General features: G+C 41.4%; 1 protein-coding gene and 1 long non-coding RNA gene across 2 annotated transcripts; one reads left to right on the top strand and one right to left on the bottom strand.

The window, feature by feature from the left end:
- Nucleotides 1–2,964: 2,964 nt before the first annotated feature.
- LOC100493076 lies at nucleotides 2,965–6,686 on the top strand. Its single transcript, XM_002941689.4, has 4 exons — nucleotides 2,965–3,072; nucleotides 3,861–3,881; nucleotides 5,276–5,410; nucleotides 6,504–6,686. The coding sequence occupies exons 1-4, from the start codon at nucleotides 3,024–3,026 to the stop codon at nucleotides 6,605–6,607; spliced, it is 309 nt and encodes a 102-aa protein (XP_002941735.1). The 5' UTR covers nucleotides 2,965–3,023; the 3' UTR covers nucleotides 6,608–6,686.
- Nucleotides 6,687–20,325: 13,639 nt separating this feature from the next.
- On the bottom strand, nucleotides 20,326–20,852 carry LOC116407769. The gene is made up of 2 exons (XR_004220553.1): nucleotides 20,645–20,852; nucleotides 20,326–20,562 (listed from the first exon to the last, which is right to left on the bottom strand). It is a non-coding gene; the product is annotated as an uncharacterized LOC116407769 (long non-coding RNA).
- Between the last annotated feature and the right edge of the window lie 553 nt (nucleotides 20,853–21,405).

Below are 21,405 nucleotides of genomic sequence, written 5' to 3' on the forward strand. Positions count from 1 at the left end.
GCCAATTCCATGTATTATACCCCAGAATACATGGCAGATAAATACAGTGCCAATTCCATGTATAATTCCATGTATAATACCCCAGAATACACGGCAGATAAATACAGTGCCAATACTATGTATAATACCCCAGAACACATGGCAGATAAATACAGTGCCAATTCCATGTATAATACCCCAGAACACATGGCAGATAAATACAGTGCCAATTCCATGTATAATACCCCAGAACACACGGCAGATAAATACAGTGCCAATTCCATGTATAATACCCCAGAACACACGGCAGATAAATACAGTGCCAATTCCATGTATAATACCCCAGAACACACAGCAGGATAAATACAGCGCCAATTCCATGTATAATACCCCAGAACACACAGCAGGATAAATACAGCGCCAATTCCATGTATAATACCCCAGAACACACGGCAGATAAATACAGCGCCAATTCCATGTATAATACCCCAGAACACACGGCAGATAAATACAGCGCCAATTCCATGTATAATACCCCAGAACACACGGCAGATAAATACAGCGCCAATTCCATGTATAATACCCCAGAACACACAGCAGGATAAATACAGCGCCAATTCCATGTATAATACCCCAGAACACACGGCAGATAAATACAGTGCCAATTCCATGTATAATACCCCAGAACACACGGCAGATAAATACAGTGCCAATTCCATGTACAATACCCCAGAACACAAGGCAGATAAATACAGTGCCAATTCCATGTATAATACCCCAGAACACGGTGCAGATAAATACAGTGCCAATTCCATGTATAATACCTCAGAACACAAGGCAGATAAATACAGTGCCAATTCCATGTATAATACCCCAGAACACAAGGCAGATAAATACAGTGCCAATTCCATGTATAATACCTCAGAACACAAGGCAGATAAATACAGTGCCAATTCCATGTATAATACCCCAGAACACAAGGCAGATAAATACAATGCCAATTCCATGTATAATACCCCAGAACACAGGGCAGATAAATACAGTGCCAATTCCATGTATAATACCCCAGGACACAGGGCAGATAAATACAGTGCCAATTCCATGTATAATACCCCAGAACACACGGCAGTTAAATACAGTGCCAATTCCATGTATAATACCCCAGAACACACGGCAGATAAATACAGTGCCAATTCCATGTATAATACCCCAGAACACACGGCAGTTAAATACAGTGCCAATTCAATGTATACTATCCCAGAACACACGGCAGTTAAATACAGTGCCAATTCCATGTATAATACTCCAGAACACACGGCAGTTAAATACAGTGCCAATTCCATGTATAATACTCCAGAACACACGGCAGTTAAATACAGTGCCAATTCCATGTATAATACCCCAGAACACACGGCAGATAAATACAGTGCCAATTCCATGTATAATACCCCAGAACACACAGCAGGATAAATACAGCGCCAATTCCATGTATAATACCCCAGAACACACGGCAGATAAATACAGTGCCAATTCCATGTATACTATCCCAGAACACAAGGCAGTTAAATACAGTGCCAATTCCATGTATAATACTCCAGAACACACGGCAGTTAAATACAGTGCCAATTCCATGTATAATACCCCAGAACACACGGCAGATAAATACAGTGCCAATTCCATGTATAATACCCCAGAACACACGGCAGATAAATACAGTGCCAATTCCATGTATAATACCCCAGAACACACGGCAGATAAATACAGTACCAATTCCATGTATAATACCCCAGAACACAAGGCAGATAAATACAGTGCCAATTCCATGTATAATACCCCAGAACACACGGCAGATAAATACAGTGCCAATTCCATGTATAATACCCCAGAACACAAGGCAGATAAATACAGTGCCAATTCCATGTATAATACCCCAGAACACACGGCAGATAAATACAGTACCAATTCCATGTACAATACCCCAGAACACAAGTTAGATAAATACAGTGCCAATTCCATGTATAATACCCCAGAACACGGTGCAGATAAATACAGTGCCAATTCCATGTATAATACCTCAGAACACAAGGCAGATAAATACAGTGCCAATTCCATGTATAATACCCCAGAACACACGGCAGATAAATACAGTGCCAATTCCATGTATAATACCCCAGAACACACGGCAGATAAATACAGTGCCAATTCCATGTATAATACCCCAGAACACGGTGCAGATAAATACAGTGCCAATTCCATGTATAATACCTCAGAACACAAGGCAGATAAATACAGTGCCAATTCCATGTATAATACCCCAGAACACACGGCAGATAAATACAGTGCCAATTCCATGTATAATACCCCAGAACACACGGCAGATAAATACAGTGCCAATTCCATGTATAATACCCCAGGACACAGGGCAGATAAATACAGTGCCAATTCCATGTATAATACCCCAGAACACACGGCAGTTAAATACAGTGCCATTTCCATGTATAATACCCCAGAACACACGGCAGTTAAATACAGTGCCAATTACAGTACCTACTGTCTGGTCAAATGATTTACCATCATCATGTGTCTCCATATTGCACAAGATCTGCTCTCTAGGCCCATTGTACTATATCATAATGGAATAGGGCCTCGTAGCCACCATTTACCCAAAGTGATTGTGGGCTCTCATGAAAATGACTGACATGTTGCCACTTCCTATTGATGAAAATGGCAAGCATTCTGCTATGTTTAATGGGTAGTGGCCATAGTTCTATCTATGCAGCATGTTAGTACCCCTGATATAAAGTGTTCCTGTTGCAGTCCCTTTCTCAAAGAGATAGACCTTAGGGCACCATTCAGTGTATTAGTGTAAAGGGAAGACTCAGTAACACTTGCTGAGAGTGCAGAATGTCCCTGCCTTTCTGTCTGGTCATTTGTTGACTTTGGAGCAGGGGTGGGGAAGGAACGAGGGGTGGGAGGGGGAGGCACAGGCAGGTATATAGCAAGCAACTGACTCCCCCAACTCACCGTGTTTGAGACAGAACAAGATGAAGCTAATAATTCTGTGTGCCGTACTGGTAACTGTCCTGCTGCACGGTAAGTGAGCCACACAGAAACTTCAATATGAAAAAGACCTCAAAATACAATGTATTTTTAAGCATGAAAACATATATATATATATATATAAGACATCAAGATATCATGATATACATCAAGGTTGTATTCTTAAAGCAATATTACTCAGTAAAATGTTTCCCTAGCTCCCCAGAGCCAGCGGCTATACTAATATGCAAAATAATCCTCCAATGAGAATTCTGGCTCATCTGTGTAAATCCAGCTCCATGTTTTTTTATTGCTACAACTTTTGGAAGCATCAAGCACAACTTAACAGCAATATGCCCTCCTGTCTGATGTTTGATTATAGCATGATATCTTAGAGCAAAACTGACACGATAATCTCCCTAAATGTGATAACAGCAAGATGCTTTTTTATTGGTCAAGCCTCTTGCATATGTAATTAAGTTTGAAAGATTTGTAGAGAAATAGTATTTTTTTTCTATTTCTGCATACACTTTGGTATATAAAAATATAAAAACATTGATTCAGTCCTTTTCTGATGGGTCTCACCATTATTACATTATTACAAAATCATCAAATGTAATAACTATCCCACAGGAGGCAAATGGAGTGCCCCCTATATTAAGTGCACCATAATCATCCACATATGTTACCAGGAAGTCGTTTTTAAAGCAGCAGTTACGGGACTGACCAAGGGTGATGGTGTCATAACAAATAACATATAAAATATAAGGATAAAAGATGTATCCTACATATAATTAGCTGCTGGAATCATAAAATATTTATTTTTTTATCTTCTTTTCCAGAGGCGGAGTCAGCAAAAAAACGTAAGTACGAAGTCTTGCTTTTCGGCTGCTTCCATGATTGGAATTCCCCTATATTTTTGCCCCCTTGTTATTTCCCAGTTCCCCCTATAATTTACTCTGTTAGGAACCCCTCGCTCCTTTGCTCCTGATGCTAAAAGGGATACTGTCATGATTTTTTTAACCAATGAATGTATTTTTAAAATTTTAATTAATGGTGTATGGGCAGCCATGTCATATGCTTGATCCTGTGCCTGCAGGAATAGCCTAGTCCTATCAAAATTCACTAGGCGATGCAGATTTCTGAGCTAAATATTATCAGGAACCTGCTCCAGTCTTCAGATAACCTGCTTTTTGGAAGGGTAAGGGGGACTCTGGGGTGTCAGGACTCATTGTCTCTGACTGTGTTTGATAGGGATGCACCAAACCCAGGATTAGGTTCGGGATTCGGCCAAAATCCGTCTTTTTTCGTCAGGATTCGGATTCCATGCCGAACTGAATCCGAATCCTAGAAATCACGTGACTTTTTGTCACATAAACACGGAAGTTGAAAATTTTTCCCATTTTCCCCAGATGTAACCCTTCATTACTCGGCCAAATCCTTTACAAAGGGTTCGGGGGTTCAGCCGAATCCAAAAAAGTGGATTCGGTGCATCCCTAGTATTTAATGTATTTGGGGGTCTCTCACTGTATTAAATGTTATTGAGGTATCAGTACCCTTTACCCTTCAATGTACTCAAGGGATATTGTACTAGGTATTAGTATGGTTACTTAACCTCAGAATTCATTAATAAGAGCAAGGGAAAAATAACAAGGGGATCTGAGATATCCAGTACCCAGAAAGGTCCATATCTCCAGGGCCGCCATCAGAAATCCCGGGGCCCCTCACAACAAAATTTTCAATTTTAGCCTTTTGTATTCATAAACCCCATCCCCAGAAAGGGCCTGAATGGAGAAAAAGTAGAACAAAATATAAAGTCTATAGTGCGGGCAGACATTTAGAGTATCTTGATAAGGGATAGGTTCCTAGTGGGGTTTCTGCAAAGGACACTAGGGGGTATATTTATCATGCTGTGGAATAAAACATCACCGGTGATGTTGCTCATAGCAGCCAATCAGATGCTTTGCTTTGATTTGCTAACTGTTGAAATCTAATTGCTGATTGGTTGCCCTGGGCAACATCACCGGTAATGCTTCACTCCACTTTTTACACAGCATGATAAATATACCCCTTGGTTTCATCCCAAACAAACTTACCCTTTACATTCTTAGAGTGAGCTTCCTTGAGATTTAAAAGTGTGGAATGTACTAACTGCTTGTTAAGATGTAGAGCTCCGCTGATCTGTTGGCATTAGCTGCAGGCAGTGGTCTCTCCTGCATGTTCTAAATGACTGTTATATTTCATTGGGCACAAACAGCACTTGAGTGCCACAGCTGCAGTCTGCCCAATGACTGCCTAAAACAGAAGACTGATGTATGTGGACCAGGCCAGGATACATGTCAACGATCCCATACCGTTAAATATGACAAAGACGCCCCCAAGGAAATACTTGGTACGTTTTTCTTATTCCACCTCACCCATCCCTTTCTGCCACACCTCACAAGAGGTCCTTACAGTTTTCCACTCCCTCTCAGGACCCCCCTCCTTCCTTTAGTAGATTCACTCCTCACCTTTCCATGGTACTACTCTCTACTAAGTACCCTTGTTTCACACTCTAAGCACCTATTGCTCTTACTAATTATCTGGTTAGGGATACAAGAAAATTCATGGCTTCCCACAGTGTTGCTCCGGGTGTCCATAAACCTCTCCCACTGCGCCCCCCCCCCCCAAAGTGCTGTATAGAAACTGATGAGAAACGTAACAGTTACAAGACAATTCCCCAATGAGAATGCTGATTTCCAGGCATCTTGCTGTTATCTTACACACAGAGAATATTATGCCCTTTTGGCTTCATTATATTACACTGGGATCAATCCATGTGCCTATATACCTGTTATGTAATGGAGGATCACTTCCAGATAAACTGAGCATGCTCAAAGCCCTGGGCTACAGCATGTGAGCGGCACTAAATTTCATACCAATGTGACAAAAGGGCAGTGTATTTGGGCATTAAAAGTTGTCCCCTTTGAGCTGTTCCACCTAAGGCCACACATAATCCTGCTACAGGGGTCATTTAACTCTTATAAACTGAGCATGCTCAAAGCCCTGGGCTACAGCATGTGAATGGCACTCAATTTCATACCAATATGACAAAAGGGCAGTGTATTTGGGCATTAAAAGTTGTCCCCTTTGAGCTGTTCCACCTAAGGACACACATAATCCTGCTACAGGGGTCATTTAACTCTTATAAACTGAGCATGCTCAAAGCCCTGGGCTACAGCATGTGAATGGCACTCAATTTCATACCAATATGACAAAAGGGCAGTGTATTTGGGCATTAAAAGTTGTCCCCTTTGAGCTGTTCCACCTAAGGATACACATAATCCTGCTACAGGGGTCATTTAACTCTTATACAGGGGTCATTTAACTTTGATGCAATCCATCAGAGACTGTGCATGTTTAGTGGGGGGAGGCCATGCCATCATGATCATTGGAACCCTGTATTCCCTGAACGTTTTCTCATTCATTGTTCCTTTTCTCCGCAGTTTGGGAGCGTTTATGTACAACTGCAAGTGAATGCGAGAAAGCTAAAAGGAGAAATAGAAGACTAATAGTGACCTGCTGCAAGGAACCCAAGTGCAACCTCTAAATAGAAAGCTCCTGGGCCGAGTGTAGTGAGCTGAACAGAAAGAAGAATGTGAATTAATAAAAAACAAACTGTCAATCAAGTCAAAATTTCTGTGGTTCATGTCGGGATAGGAATCAGATTAATAATCAGTTAAAGAATATAGAAAGATATAGACATCGAGATATCGAGAGCGCAGGTTGCACCATGGAGAGTACAGAGAAGTCTGACTGCAACCGACGGGTACTTCTATGCCAGGAATGCATTGCTGCCATTAGTTCAGTAGCACTGGCTACTGAAATAGCACTTATGGCACAATTAGTAGCACTTTATTCATTTTTTTAATTGACAAATTGACAGGGAGTGATCCCGTTTAAAAGGTTTGAATTAAGTATTGATTTATTAGATGAAGGGAGCGATTTGATCAAGCATATACAGTATATAAGATAATTAACCCAAAAAAAATGGTTGTCGTCGTTTTTCTTTTATCAGTACAGGTATGGGATCCCTTATCCGGAAACCCATTATCCAGAAAGTTTCCGGATAAGGGGTCTCTCCGTAATTAGGATCTCCTACCTAAAGTCTGCTAAAAACATGATTTAACCATGAAATAAAACCCAATAGGGCTGTTCTGCCCCAATAAGGGGTAATTATATCTTAGTTGGGATCAAGTACAGGTACTGTTTTATTATTACAGAGAAAAGGGAATCATTTAACCATGAAATAAACCCAATAGGGCTGTTCTGCCCCCAATAAGGGGTAATTATATCTTAGTTGGGATCAAGTACAGGTACTGTTTTATTATTACAGAGAAAAGGGAATCATTTAACCATGAAATAAACCCAATAGGGCTGTTCTGCCCCCAATAAGGGGTAATTATATCTTAGTTGGGATCAAGTACAGGTACTGTTTTATTATTACAGAGAAAAGGGAATCATTTAACCATGAAATAAACCCAATAGGGCTTTTCTGCCCCAATAAGGGGTAATTATATCTTAGTTGGGATCAAGTACAGGTACTGTTTTATTATTACAGAGAAAAGGGAATCATTTAACCATTAAATAAACCCAATAGGGCTGTTCTGCCCCAATAAGGGGTAATTATATCTTAGTTGGGATCAAGTACAGGTAGTTTTATTATTACAGAGAAAAGGGAATCATTTAACCATTAAATAAACCCAATAGGGCTGTTCTGCCCCCAATAAGGGGTAATTATATCTTAGTTGGGATCAAGTACAGGTACTGTTTTATTATTACAGAGAAAAAGGAAATCATTTAACCATGAAATAAACCCAATAGGGCTGTTCTGCCCCAATAAGGGGTAATTATATCTTAGTTGGGATCAAGTACAGGTACTGTTTTATTATTACAGAGAAAAGGGAATCATTTAACCATTAAATAAACCCAATAGGGCTGTTCTGCCCCCAATAAGGGGTAATTATATCTTATTTGGGATCAAGTACAGGTACTGTTTTATTATTACAGAAAAAAAGGAAATCATTTAACCATTAAATAAACCCAATAGGGCTGTTCTGCCCCAATAAGGGGTAATTATATCTTAGTTGGGATCAAGTACAGGTACTGTTTTATTATTACAGAGAAAAGGGAATCATTTAACCATTAAATAAACCCAATAGGGCTGTTCTGCCCCCAATAAGGGGTAATTATATCTTAGTTGGGATCAAGTACAGGTACTGTTTTATTATTACAGAGAAAAGGGAATCATTTAACCATTAAATAAACCCAATAGGGCTGTTCTGCCCCAATAAGGGGTAATTATATCTTAGTTGGAATCAAGTACAGGTACTGTTTTATTATTACAGAGAAAAGGGAATCATTTAACCATTAAATAAACCCAATAGGGCTGTTCTGCCCCCAATAAGGGGTAATTATATCTTAGTTGGAATCAAGTACAGGTACTGTTTTATTATTACAGAGAAAAGGGAATCATTTAACCATTAATTAAACCCAATAGGGCTGTTCTGCCCCCAATAAGGGGTAATTATATCTTAGTTGGGATCAAGTACAGGTACTGTTTTATTATTACAGAGAAAAGGGAATCCTTTAACCATTAAATAAACCCAATAGGGCTGTTCTGCCCCCAATAAGGGGTAATTATATCTTAGTTGGGATCAAGTACAGGTACTGTTTTATTATTACAGAGAAAAAGGAAATCATTTAACCATTAAATAAACCCAATAGGGCTGTTCTGCCCCCAATAAGGGGTAATTATATCTTAGTTGGGATCAAGTACAGGTACTGTTTTATTATTACAGAGAAAAAGGGAATCATTTAACCATGAAATAAACCCAATAGGACTGTTCTGCCCCAATAAGGGGTAATTATATCTTAGTTGGGATCAAGTACAGGTACTGTTTTATTATTACAGAGAAAAGGGAATCATTTAACCATGAAATAAACCCAATAGGGCTGTTCTGCCCCAATAAGGGGTAATTATATCTTAGTTGGGATCAAGTACAGGTACTGTTTTATTATTACAGAGAAAAGGGAATCATTTAAACATGAAATTTAGTGTCACCTCTGCTTATTTCTCAGCAAGAAATCGTAGTGGACTGATGATATGGCTGAATAAAAGTCTGAGGGACTGAAGATAACCTTCAATATCAGGAGATACAAGCTCCTCATTTCAAACAATAGTGGAATCTATTGGTTATTTGGGCATATAAACCCAAACACTGCAAATTAACATGGATCTAGGCAGCTGCACAATGCAGTCCCTTCAGAGTTAAGAGGTTGGTACAACAGTAAGTGTCCTCTGCCTCTACAGACTATGGACATAAGTGACTTTACAGACATTTGTAATCTGCTTTGCAGAGAATCAGTTCAGTAAAGGGACAAATTACCCAACCATTGAACTTTTCACAATATTGATTTACCTTTACTAATTTATATTATTTTATAGTGTAACTGCTTCTTTTTCTCATTGCATTGAACTGTGCAGGACGGGGAAAATCCATGTAAAACAGTTTGATAGAGTAAGAGCTCCCTCACATGGTCAAAGTTCTATAAAGTTCCCTATGTATAGAATTGAATTTTGCAGTAATCATCTACCTATTATATAAGAAGGAATAATACTTGGGTGCTGGAAGGTCAGAAAATCAAATAGTTTCCAGTAATTTGAAAACTACAAAATTTACTGTTCACCAGTCCACCATGGCCACCCAGCTCCACTTCCCCCCGGACACTTCTTTAACTGTCCAAATTACCTGTTATCTGGTCTGTGCAAGTTTGGGATGGGGGTAAGGGCAATTGCTGGGTGGGATGGTCACCAATGATTAGATCTTTTCTTGATGTGTCCACCCAGAATTGGCAATATAGGGCTGATCTTATGGTTTGGCCTGATCACAACAATGGCAATTACGGCCACTGGGTTGAGGACTGCATTAACAAGCCAATGCAGTCTTCACCCCCAGGGGATTGATTTAACCAGCCCAGCTGATATCTGCACAATATAGGTTAGGCAGGACTATTGGAGGGCCCTATACAAGGACAGATAAGCTGCCAACTCAATCTGAAGTGGCAGAATGGACAATTTAAATTTGGCCGTGTATGGCCACCTATACTCGAATAGAAGTGTCCCTCAGGGCAGAAGAAGATGAGTTCCATTGGGATATGTGCAGAGTCTGTGGCCCTCCTGCTTCTGGGTAAGTGTGAGAGGGATGGAGTGATAGGTGGGCTACAAAAGTGACTAAGGGACAGGAATGGGAGAGAAGTGATTAGAGACTGGCTGGATTGCAGATAGCACCATAGCAAGAGTGGAACAGGGTGAGACACATATAAGTGGGGGCAATGGGGATAAAAATGGGGTGGGGCTGTCAGTGCTGTAGTGAGTTAGGGATAGGTTGATATAGATACACATACGGGGGTACACCTGACAATCCTTGTACCAGTAGGAATTCCTAACTCATAGGGCATGCCTTCACATGGACAGGCTACAATTCACAACCAAATAGGGGTATTTTAAATCTCTACTCTGCAGTTATATTTTATTTTCTTCCTAACACAGAAATCTGTCCCTATGGCAGTGAACCCTATATAAAGCCCAAAGGGAAATGAGATTGCAAAGCAATGTTGGATGGAGTGCCAGCCAACCTCTTACCGTAACTTCACTGACCATTGCCAAGCTAGTAACTCCAAATAAAGGGCAAATGGGAATCCAGTCTACCCCAGGTATTTGCCCATGTCAGGCCAGGTCTCAATGTTAGCACCAAGGCCTATATCAACCAATAGAGTAGCATTTAGTAGCGATCTGTTTGAAAGCAGTCATAGGAATAGTTGCTATGGATTAATAGCCCTTGTACAATCACAGTGACTTTTATTACACCCATAAACTTGGGGTTATAGTTCTAACCTCTGTTTCTTTTTTTCATGCCCTTCTTCACTCCAAAACCTCACGGGTAAATCAGTAGATTTGTCTTTAGTTGGGTCCATGAAATGGCCCTGGGCCTATAATATACTGGAAGCCTGTGGAGTAATCACTTAAGAGAGACTGAATTCACTTACTCAGGGGTACAAAAAGTCTATAAAACTGACATGGGCTGCACAATCGTTCCCACTATGCCTTTAATTTCGTCCACCGCACAAGGGAGATACTGGGCCAGAACCCAAAAGTTACCTTAACCTTTAAGGAGACCTTCTTTCCTTTTCCACTCATAGCCCGTGCACCTAAATACACCTGGATCCTTGTCTTATAGGGATATTATTCCACTTAATTATGAATGAACATGAATATACTGCAAATTTTTAATAGAAAGGCACAGAAATGTTCTATGAAGTTGTTAGATCCCTCCCATTCTTCACCATTTCATCTGGTTTTGGGACTCTGAAACCTGGACAGGCAGTTTGGAACTGGGCAGTCTGTTTACAAACCAGACTGTCTGGTTCAAAGCCAGACAGGTGGCTCCATGTGGCTTTTACAAGGCAAATTACAGTGTACAAGAGCCTTAGCCCATGCAAAAAAATGTTCAGTATGAGAGTTGAGGTGATAAACGTAGGTTCACACAACAGGTGTTACTTCATTCCAGGCTTCAGCAGAAAATGAAACCTCTGTAAAATCTAGGCAGCAGGAGCTTAGGGAGATTAATGCGTGGCTGAGAGATTGGTGCAGGGAGGATGGCTTTGGGTTTCTGGAGAACTGACTCTTTGCCAGGGATGGGCTGCACCTCAATGATGGCAGCTGCTTTGGGGGAGAAGATGGCTAGAGGGTTGGAGGAGATTTTAAACTAGGAGTGTGGGGGGGGGGGGGGGGTGCAGCGAGTAATTCTGTGGTAGACAGGATAGATGAGGTAGTGGGCATAGTAAGATATTCTCAGACTCGTGTTCATCAGGTATGGTACCTATGGATTGGAAGAAGGCGAATGTCATTCCTATATTTAAAAAGGGAGTAAGATCTCAGCCTGGCAATTATAGGCCTGTAAGTTTGACATTCGTGGTGGGCAAGTTATTAATTACTAATTTATACAGCAAGAAAACCTCCCCATTTTGCAGCAAGAACATCAAACAGGCTTCAAGAGATCTACTGAACTGCAAAATGCCTGAAGGGCAGCAGGTGATGGAGAGCACTTTAGAATGCCTGTGTGACTACTTGTTTGTATGCTTGGTAACCCACTGCCGGGCATGTAAATATTTTTAGAATAAACATAAGATAGATATACATTATTTCCAGTCCAGGGCAATGACCTACAGTCGGTATATAAATAGTATATTAATCCATTGAGGGATGAAAGAACCATTTAGGCCCTTAAGACCTCAGCCTGAGCCTGAGCACCTTTTTTGAATGTGAAACCCATTAACATCCAAACAGTAGAAGGAACTTCAAGCACACCCGGACAAGGAGTCTGCTAATAAACGATCTTTATTCTTCCATTTAAAATCAAAGTGCCTAGGCTCCTAGACTCCTAGTCCGGATGTGTTTGAAGTTCCTTCTACTATTTGTGATTTTTCCCTTCAGCTACAGGTTCGGGGCCTTGAGCATCCGAACCATCTCTGGACTCGGGTGAGCTTTTTGTATTCGAGTTGAATTTATTTGACCTGCTAAAAGAACTTTTTTGATCATTTTGGGATTGAATATATAGCCTAGAGATAGGCTCGGGGTTTTTACACCCGGGTCTCCACCAGTGATTGGTACGCTACACTATCGTTCCATTATACATACTTTAAAAAATATTTACTTTAGCAAGAACAATACTAGCAGCCAATTGGAAGCAACCTAGCATACCAGGTACACCAACACTCATAACAAAAATAAACTGGATCAAAGCCATGGAATCGATCAGGAACAGATTACTGGATAAGAGCTACGAGGGGGAACTGGAGTGGCATCCGTGGGCCCAATACCTAGAGAACCAGCAGATAGATAGCCCGGAATAGCGATCAACCTGAACCGGTAACTCCTAACCTTCCCTCTATCCCCACCCTACTTTCTCCACCCCTGCAACCCAACCCCCATACCTCTAACCACCCCACTATACCACTTTCTCTTAACCAATCAACTATAGCCCACTGAAAGTGTGAAATAAACAGGAAAGCAAAAAGAAGATTAAGCACAGAACCAATAAGCCAACAAATCTGAAGCCTTTATTGCAAACAAGCATACAATGTTGTTAGAATACAAAGCAAATATGTTGATTGTACTGTTTTCTTTCATGTGAAAATCAATAAAAACTCTCAAATTAAAAAAAAAATATTTACTTTAAAACATTTTCTTTACCCTATTTTGGGTTTGTGTATTCTTTTGATACCCATTAATATCCAAGACTCAGCTGAAAGCTCTCCAGATGCAGGAACACAACCTCAAAATCTGATGGCCTTTGGGAAACTGAGATTTAAGGCCATTGTTTCGCAGAAACACTAAGTTGTGCCGCACCTTTGTCTCTACATTATTGTTTTCTTTTGAAATTGAACTTGCTATTTCCTAGGAATTCAATTATAATTCTAAAAATAGAGAGCTGCAGGCTTAATGCTGGTAGGGCAGGTTTATTTTCATTGGTACTGAGGGTTGGGGGCCAAAGGGGAAGAGTGGCCGGGGGTTGGCGCAGTCAGGTATAAAGTAAAGGGAAGAGAGAGAACCCTTCATTCCAAGAGCATTAAGAGAGGGAGAAGAAGATGAAACTCATTGTGGTGAGCACTGTGTTTGCTGTCTTCCTGCTTCTGGGTAAGTGATTCACACACACAATGGGGCAAATAAATAAGTGAAGGACTTTGTGAATAATAATGAGATAAAGGTAGAGGGTGGGAAGATAAAAGAGGGAACACTCACATCTACCATTTTCTTTTCAGGAGTAAAAGAAGGAGCAGCTGGTAAGGTTAAACATTTAAAATCTCAGTTTGGTGCTGGACTTAATCCTTGTTTCTCTTCCACATTTTGATGAAAGTTACCCTTTAATATGTGGCTAAACAATAAAGTTTCTCTACTTGTTAGGTTTCAACAATGGTAACCCTATCTGCAGGCCATAATGGTAGCCCTATCTGCAGCCCATGATGGTAACCCTATCTGCAGACCATAATGGTAGACCTATCTGCAGGCCAAAATGGTAACCCTATCTGCAGGCCATAATGGTAGACCTATCTGCAGGCCAAAATGGTAACCCTATCTGCAGGCCATAATGGTAGACCTATCTGCAGGCCATAATGGTAACCCTATCTGCAGGCCATAATGGTAGCCCTATCTGCAGGCCAAAATGGTAACCCTATCTGCAGGCCATAATGGTAACCCTATCTGCAGACCATAATGGTAACCCTATCTGCAGACCATAATGGTAAGAATTTCTGCAGGCCAGATAGGGTTGCACTTAACACAGGGCTTTATTTAGTCGTGGTGTGGCCCAGCTCAGCTGTTGTTGAGCTATATCTTCCACTATACAAGCCCTTATTTATGAGGGGGTGCCTAGAAACTCAGCAATAACGGAAGGACTGAAGATTGGGCATTGATATAGAATGTAACTGTTGCCATCTTGCTTGCTCTTCTATTACATAATATGGCAGCCATGTTCTGTGGGGACCTGGGCTATCACCCCTATTATCACTGCATAAAGCAACCTCTGACTTTACATTTTCCACTTCTGCACACAGAGTTGCAGTGCTACGTATGTACCTCAAAACATTGTGGTACTCAGTCTCTAAAGGCATGTGACCCTCAGCATGACACCTGTGTGGCAATCTATGGATCTCTACATACACCTCAGAACCCTAGAGGTGAGTCTGTGTTCCCACCTCTTAACACCTAATGTACTCTCTCTAATTTCATATACACTACTAATAAGCCTTCCCCTGAGGTTTAGGGATGATGGCAGTTATGGCAAGTATATAGACCACAGTCTATATACAGTCATAAGGGAGTCCAAAAGGTAAATCGTCTACCAGTTTTGTTGAGCTAGTTGCATCAGGCCATGATTGTCCCCAAGCAGTTCCATTGTATATACGTCTTCTATGTAACCCCACTGTACAAATCTGTATGTTATTAAGTACTGCAAAGTATAGGGAATGCCCTATGGTGCAGTTCGGGAGGGGCCTATGGTCATTATGGGGCTTTCATTCTACTTTAAATTCTGGGCATGCCTGCACCAGCTGATAAAGCATGAGGCAAAACAGGTTTCCATAAGGAAGAAAAGAGGACCTTGGGGTAGGAGGTTGAGAAGGAGAGAAGGAGGGGGCTATGAATAGTACCAGCTGAGTACCAGATAGAGCAGTGATCCCCAACCAACGGCTTGTAAGCAACATGCTTCCATAAGGAAGAAAAGAGGACCTTGGGGTACGAGGTAAACATTAGGGAGGTTGAGAAGGAGAGAAGGAGGGGGCTATGAATAGTACCAGCTGAGTACCAGATAGAGCAGTGATCCCCAACCAACGGCTTGTAAGCAACATGCTTCCATAAGGAAGAAAAGAGGACCTTGGGGTACGAGGTAAACATTAGGGAGGTTGAGAAGGAGGGGGCTATGAATAGTACCAGCTGAGTACCAGCTAGAGCAGTGATCCCCAACCAACGTCTTGTAAGCAACATGCTTCTCACCTCCCCCTATTTTGATGTTGCTCCCAGTGGCCTCAAAGTAGGTGGCCATTTTTACATTTCTGGCTTGGAGGCAAGTTTTGGGACACAGATTTCCTGCAGACCAGCAGTTCCAAATAGCCAATCGTTCCTTATTTTGCATAGTCGAGGAACTGTTATCATACTTGCGTGGATCACCAACACTTTTTACATTTGTGTGAATTTGACTGACGAGTATAAAGGGTTGGGGATCCCTGAGCTAAAGTAAGGCCTAGCTCAAAAACCATAAGAAAAAAACAAAAAGCTCAAAAACCACAAGCACAAACAAAACTACTGTGAAATAATTCACAAAGCCGTTTGGGAGCATATTTATATCCATGACAGCACCCATTTGAGAACCCCATATATTGCTAAACATATAGAATGTGCTACAAGTAGATTGTGATGCGGATGATACCAACAATATGCATTAGCCATATGGGGCTATAGGCAGTACAGCTATTCTGGGCCCTGCACTGAAAGGCAAATATTACACTTTTGAACATTAATGCTACTACTGTTCTGGGCCCCAAGGGGAAGGTATTGTTCTAGGGCACCCTATTTCCTATCATATCTTCCTTTGAACCTTTTCTAATAATTGTCCCCATACATTTTTTTTTATAGTTCTTGGGAAAAAGTGCAGCTGGAAAGCCAGTTGTGTGGCATTGCAGGATAATTATATAGGTAAAGTCACCTGCTGCACGGATTCCGGATGCAACATCTGAGCTGGGACCAAGAATATACTGGGAGCTACCATGCAATGCTTGGGGAATATAGGAGGAAAGAAGAGGAAATGGTGGTTGGGGGAGCAGAGTATGGGGTATGTCTGGGCAAGATGGCGGTGGTATAATAAGAGTAAATCTGTCAGCTATGCTGTACAATAAACATGATTAAACCCCCTGTATTTTTTTTCAACAATTGTGTTTATGTGATTAGTCCACCTTTGTTCTTCTTCTCCACTTGGGCATCTATTTACAATATGGGGTATGTCTGGGCAAGATGGTGGTGGTATAATAAGAGTAAATCTGTCAGCTACGCTGTACAATAAACTAACTCCATTATTAAACCCCCTGTATTTTTTTCAACACTTGTTTGTGTGTTTAGTCCACCTTTGTCCTTCTTCTCCACTTGGGCATCTATTTACAAAATAATAAGAAGGTTTTTTTGAACCCCACATCCGCCTGCATATACTTATAGCTCCTTCCACCTCAGAGTCTTTACTGGGAATGTGGTGGTAGTCATGCTGTCATCATCTCACCACTTTTCACTCCCCAGCAGGTTGAACTCCCAGACCCACTGCCATTAAGGCTTGTGGGCAGTGGCGTCCCAAGCCAGCCGAGCACCCTAGGCAATATGTGCCAATGAGGTGTGCATGGAAGATGGGGGAAGGTACGCATGAGGAAACGCAACATGCTGACGGTGGTACAGGGTCCCTGCACTAGGGGTAGGTAACAGAAAAGATATGTGCCAAGCGTCCTGTTGTGCCCTCTTCTGTACCCCTAGTTGAAGCCCTGCTTATAGGGCCTCATTTACATTTCTTGTATTTTTTTAAGTTGTTATATTGGTGTGTAGGCGCCATCTCAGTGCTTTGTGCCTGAGTCTGAGCTTTCAGCCAGCGCTACACATTAGAACTGCTTTCAGGTAACCTATTGTTTCTCCTACTCCCATGTAACTGGAGGAGTCCCAAGCCGGACTTGGATTTCTTACTATTGAGTGCTATTCTGATACCTACTGGGAGCTGCTATCTTGCTCCCTTTCCATTGTTCTGCTGATCAGCTGCTGGGGGTGAGGGGGGGGGATATCACTCCAACTTGCAGCGCAGCAGTAAAGTGTACCTGAGTCTGAGCTTTCAGAAGGAGCCAGTGCTACACATTAGAACTGCTTTCAGGTAACCTATTGTTTCTCCTACTCCCATGTAACTGGAGGAGTCCCAAGCCGGACTTGGATTTCTTACTATTGAGTGCTATTCTGATACCTACTGGGAGCTGCTATCTTGCTCCCTTCCCATCGGCTGCTGAGGGAGGAGGAGGGGGGACGGGATACCATTCCAACTTGCAGCTCAGCAGTAAAGTGTGACTGAAGTTTATCAGAGCACAGGTCACATGGCTGTGGCACCCTGGGAAATAAAGAATATGGCTAGCCCCTAAAGTCCCGTGTGTACCCCTACCAAGTAATACGATATACACAGCTTTGATTTTAATTGCTTTTACCGTAATATGGGAACAATAATGTTTTCTTTTAGTGCTGTTCAATAAAAGTTATGTCTTAGATTGTTTCAGCAGTTAGCCTCTCACGTAATCCGTTACAATTTGCCAATGATATAGTAGAACTATCCCAGCAATTGTATGGCCAGGAGTCAGTGGTGCAGATCAGTTCTTCTTATCTTTCATGTGCCCTCTCTTGGGTATCAAATTAAATGAAATTATTTCTTTTTGGGATGACCTGCACACTGAGTGGGTTTCCGGATAGGTCTGAGGTGAAATTTTTTCTTGACTAATCTGGTGGGAGGTGCAGGGATCAATTTGGAAAACCAAAGATTCCTATGGCGATTGGCCAATCGCCGACCACCGCATCATAGCCCTACCCCTCATGTGATGACGCGGCCTGCCCCATGATGTCACTGACCCACCCAGTGATGTCACGCCCCCCTCCTTAGCTACAGTAGCTCCTTAAATGAACACTCTATTGAGTAATTTAGATGCACAAGTTATTGCGCTGCCCTATGGCTTGCCCCGTGTCTCCTAACCTGGCTCCTTATGCAAGAAGCAGGGTGCAGCTCTCTCTGGTGCTTGCTAGATAACAACTAAGGGGTGCACTGTAGCATTTGTGCCCCCGGGAACAGACGATGATCTCTATAAACAGTTAACAGTTACAGTTGCCCTTTTCAGCGGCAACTTGGTCTTTGTCTTGCGCCTTTTTCTTTTAGCTGCAATTAACTTGGCCAACCAGTGGGAGGAGCTTGTGCTCCAATAAACCAATCCCTTGCTTGTCCTGTCTAATAAAATAAAACTAAACAATTTTTCCTAGTGAGTCTAAATCAGCAAAGAATGAAGTAGATAGAGAGGGGAGAGGGAGAGAAAAGATATATAGACAAAGATTGGGAGATTATAACTGGGTCGGTTTATAAAGGCAAGTGACAGATATCTGTTAAATGCTGGGTATGTCACTCTAAGCTACACTCCTTATCAGCGCACATTTTTAATTTGGAGCTCAATATTTTAAGGGATTGCAGCTACTCATGATGACAATGATGGAAGGGTGTTATAAACAGAAGTGTAATTAATGAATAGGCAGATTTTGTCACTTTAACTGTTTAACTTTCTTTTCATTACAATGACTAATATGTGTATTAAAGAAATCATGTATGCCCTATTATAATATGCACTCAGAGTTCCCTGTATAACTCAGCCTGCAGCCCTGTGCCTTTATATGGGCACAGAACCCCTCAGTGACTGCTAATATCCTTATCATTTACAGTAGGGGGTACATTATCCCTTATAATACATGAGTGATACTCAGAGTTCCCTGTATAACTCAGCCTGCAGCCTTGTGCCTTTATATGGGTACAGAACCCCTCAGTGACTGCTAATATCCTTATCATTTACAGTAGGGGGTACATTATCCCTTATAATACATGAGTGATACTCAGAGTTCCCTGTATAACTCAGCCTGCAGCCTTGTGCCTTTATATGGGTACAGAACCCCTCAGTGACTGCTAATATCCTTATCATTTACAGTAGGGGGTACATTATCCCTTATAATACATGAGTGATACTCAGAGTTCCCTGTATAACTCAGCCTGCAGCCTTGTGCCTTTATATGGGCACAGAACCCCTCAGTGACTGCTAATATCCTTATCATTTACAGTAGGGGTACATTATCCCTTATAATACATGAGTGATACTCAGAGTTCCCTGTATAACTCAGCCTGCAGCCTTGTGCCTTTATATGGGCACAGAACCCCTCAGTGACTGCTAATATCCTTATCATTTACAGTAGGGGGTACATTATCCCTTATAATACATGAGTGATACTCAGAGTTCCCTGTATAACTCAGCCTGCAGCCTTGTGCCTTTATATGGTCACAGAACCCCTCAGTGACTTCTAATATCCTTATCATTTACAGTAGGGGGTACATTATCCCTTATAATACATGAGTGATACTCAGAGTTCCCTGTATTACTCAGCCTGCAGCCTTGTGCCTTTATATGGTCACAGAACCCCTCAGTGACTTCTAATATTCTTATCATTTACAGTAGGGGGTACATTATCCCTTATAATACATGAGTGATACTCAGAGTTCCCTCTTTTGGAAACCATGGCACCATTGCAAGAATCAAAATTTATACCGCATAATGTACAATTACACTTCTTTGTTCCCTAAATCTCCCCTGACATCTTCCCGTTATTACCCATATTAATGTGAATGAATTAGAGCTAATTTTATTTTAGACTGTACTCTTTATTGAAGTAGAAATGTTCACATTTCCCATGCCAGAAGAATAGAAGGCAGAGGCCAACTAGACTTTACCAGGCAGCTTATATTTCTAGAGCAATATTAGATACAAAACTCGGTGCTATTGATTTGTCACTTTGCACACTGGTTGTGTATGGTACGTATTACACAATTATATTTCTAGAGACTTGTTTCAAACTGCTTGGCTCTTGGGGTATTAAATTCTGACGCTAATAGCCCCATGCTTGTCTAATCCATAGAAGACCATTTATTGTGATGCCTCCCTCCTCTTCCCTTCTTTTTATTCTTCTCTCCGCTTCTTGTCTCCATTTTCCTTCCTTCCTTTTCCTCTGTGTCAGTAACTCTGTACCTTCTCTACGACTTTCTCAACAAACAAGACTTTCTCAATAACCAGTCCAGCTAGAATCTTCATTTACTCAGATATTTACCTTCTTCAGCTGCGACTATGTCAGGCTTCTCACTGAAAGACATTAGGTAACAATTACAAATGTGGCCGTTCAAAATGGAAATGGAAAATAGACGTAAAAGAAACTCAGCAATACCTGCTTAACTTGGCGATCTTCCGTGCCAAGAATATTATTGCCAGAGAAAGCAATACACAACCAACGCCAATGACAGAGCATACCATAATAAGGTATAGTCTGTTGGACTCGATCAGGTCCTTGTGCATCTCCAGTATAAGCTCTGTAAAGAAATGAGATTTGAATTTCAATTACAAACTTGATCATTAGATGGTCATTGTAAATCCTAAAGGTAGCCATACATGGGCAGATTTAAGCTGCAGATTTGAGTCCTGCAGACCAATTTGCCAGCTTATCTGCCAATGTATGGGCCCCCCCTATGGGCCTCACTGATTGATATCTGGCCAGAAATCGGGCAGGTTTAATTTTCCCATTGGATTGGGGACCGCATCAGCCTGTTTGGGCCTAGGGTTAAATGATCAAATTAGCCCAAAATCACCCATCTTAGGTGGGCATATGGGGAAAAGATACACTAGTTTGGGGACCTCACCAAAAAAGCAAATCTTAACGTGTCTGGCCACCTTAAGTCATCAACAGCTTATAGAGCTGTGGGGCTATTAGAGTTTAATACCCCAAGAGCCAAGTAGTTGAACACAGAGGCTGATGTTAACTGATCCCAATAGAAATATTCTGGTTTTTACATTAAGTTCCACTTATCTTTCCTTAAACAGTTAGTACTTACTGGCACACAGACCAATGTGTATGCAGAATATTCAGGGGGATTTTAATTTATCATCACTAAGCATAAGAAAATGGCACAAAAAGGAAATGGATTTACCTTG

This window comes from Xenopus tropicalis, chromosome 9 (assembly GCF_000004195.4).
Source record: "Xenopus tropicalis strain Nigerian chromosome 9, UCB_Xtro_10.0, whole genome shotgun sequence".
Classification (NCBI taxonomy): domain Eukaryota; kingdom Metazoa; phylum Chordata; class Amphibia; order Anura; family Pipidae; genus Xenopus; species Xenopus tropicalis.

Excerpts from the sequence above, each read along its gene's own strand:
- LOC100493076 (XM_002941689.4), top strand. The coding sequence starts at position 3,024 with ATGAAGCTAATAATTCTGTGTGCCGTACTGGTAACTGTCCTGCTGCAC. Across the intron at positions 3,073-3,860 it reads GGTAACTGTCCTGCTGCACG|AGGCGGAGTCAGCAAAAAAA; the intron begins GTAAGTGAGCCA and ends CTTCTTTTCCAG. Across the intron at positions 3,882-5,275 it reads GGCGGAGTCAGCAAAAAAAC|CACTTGAGTGCCACAGCTGC; the intron begins GTAAGTACGAAG and ends GGGCACAAACAG.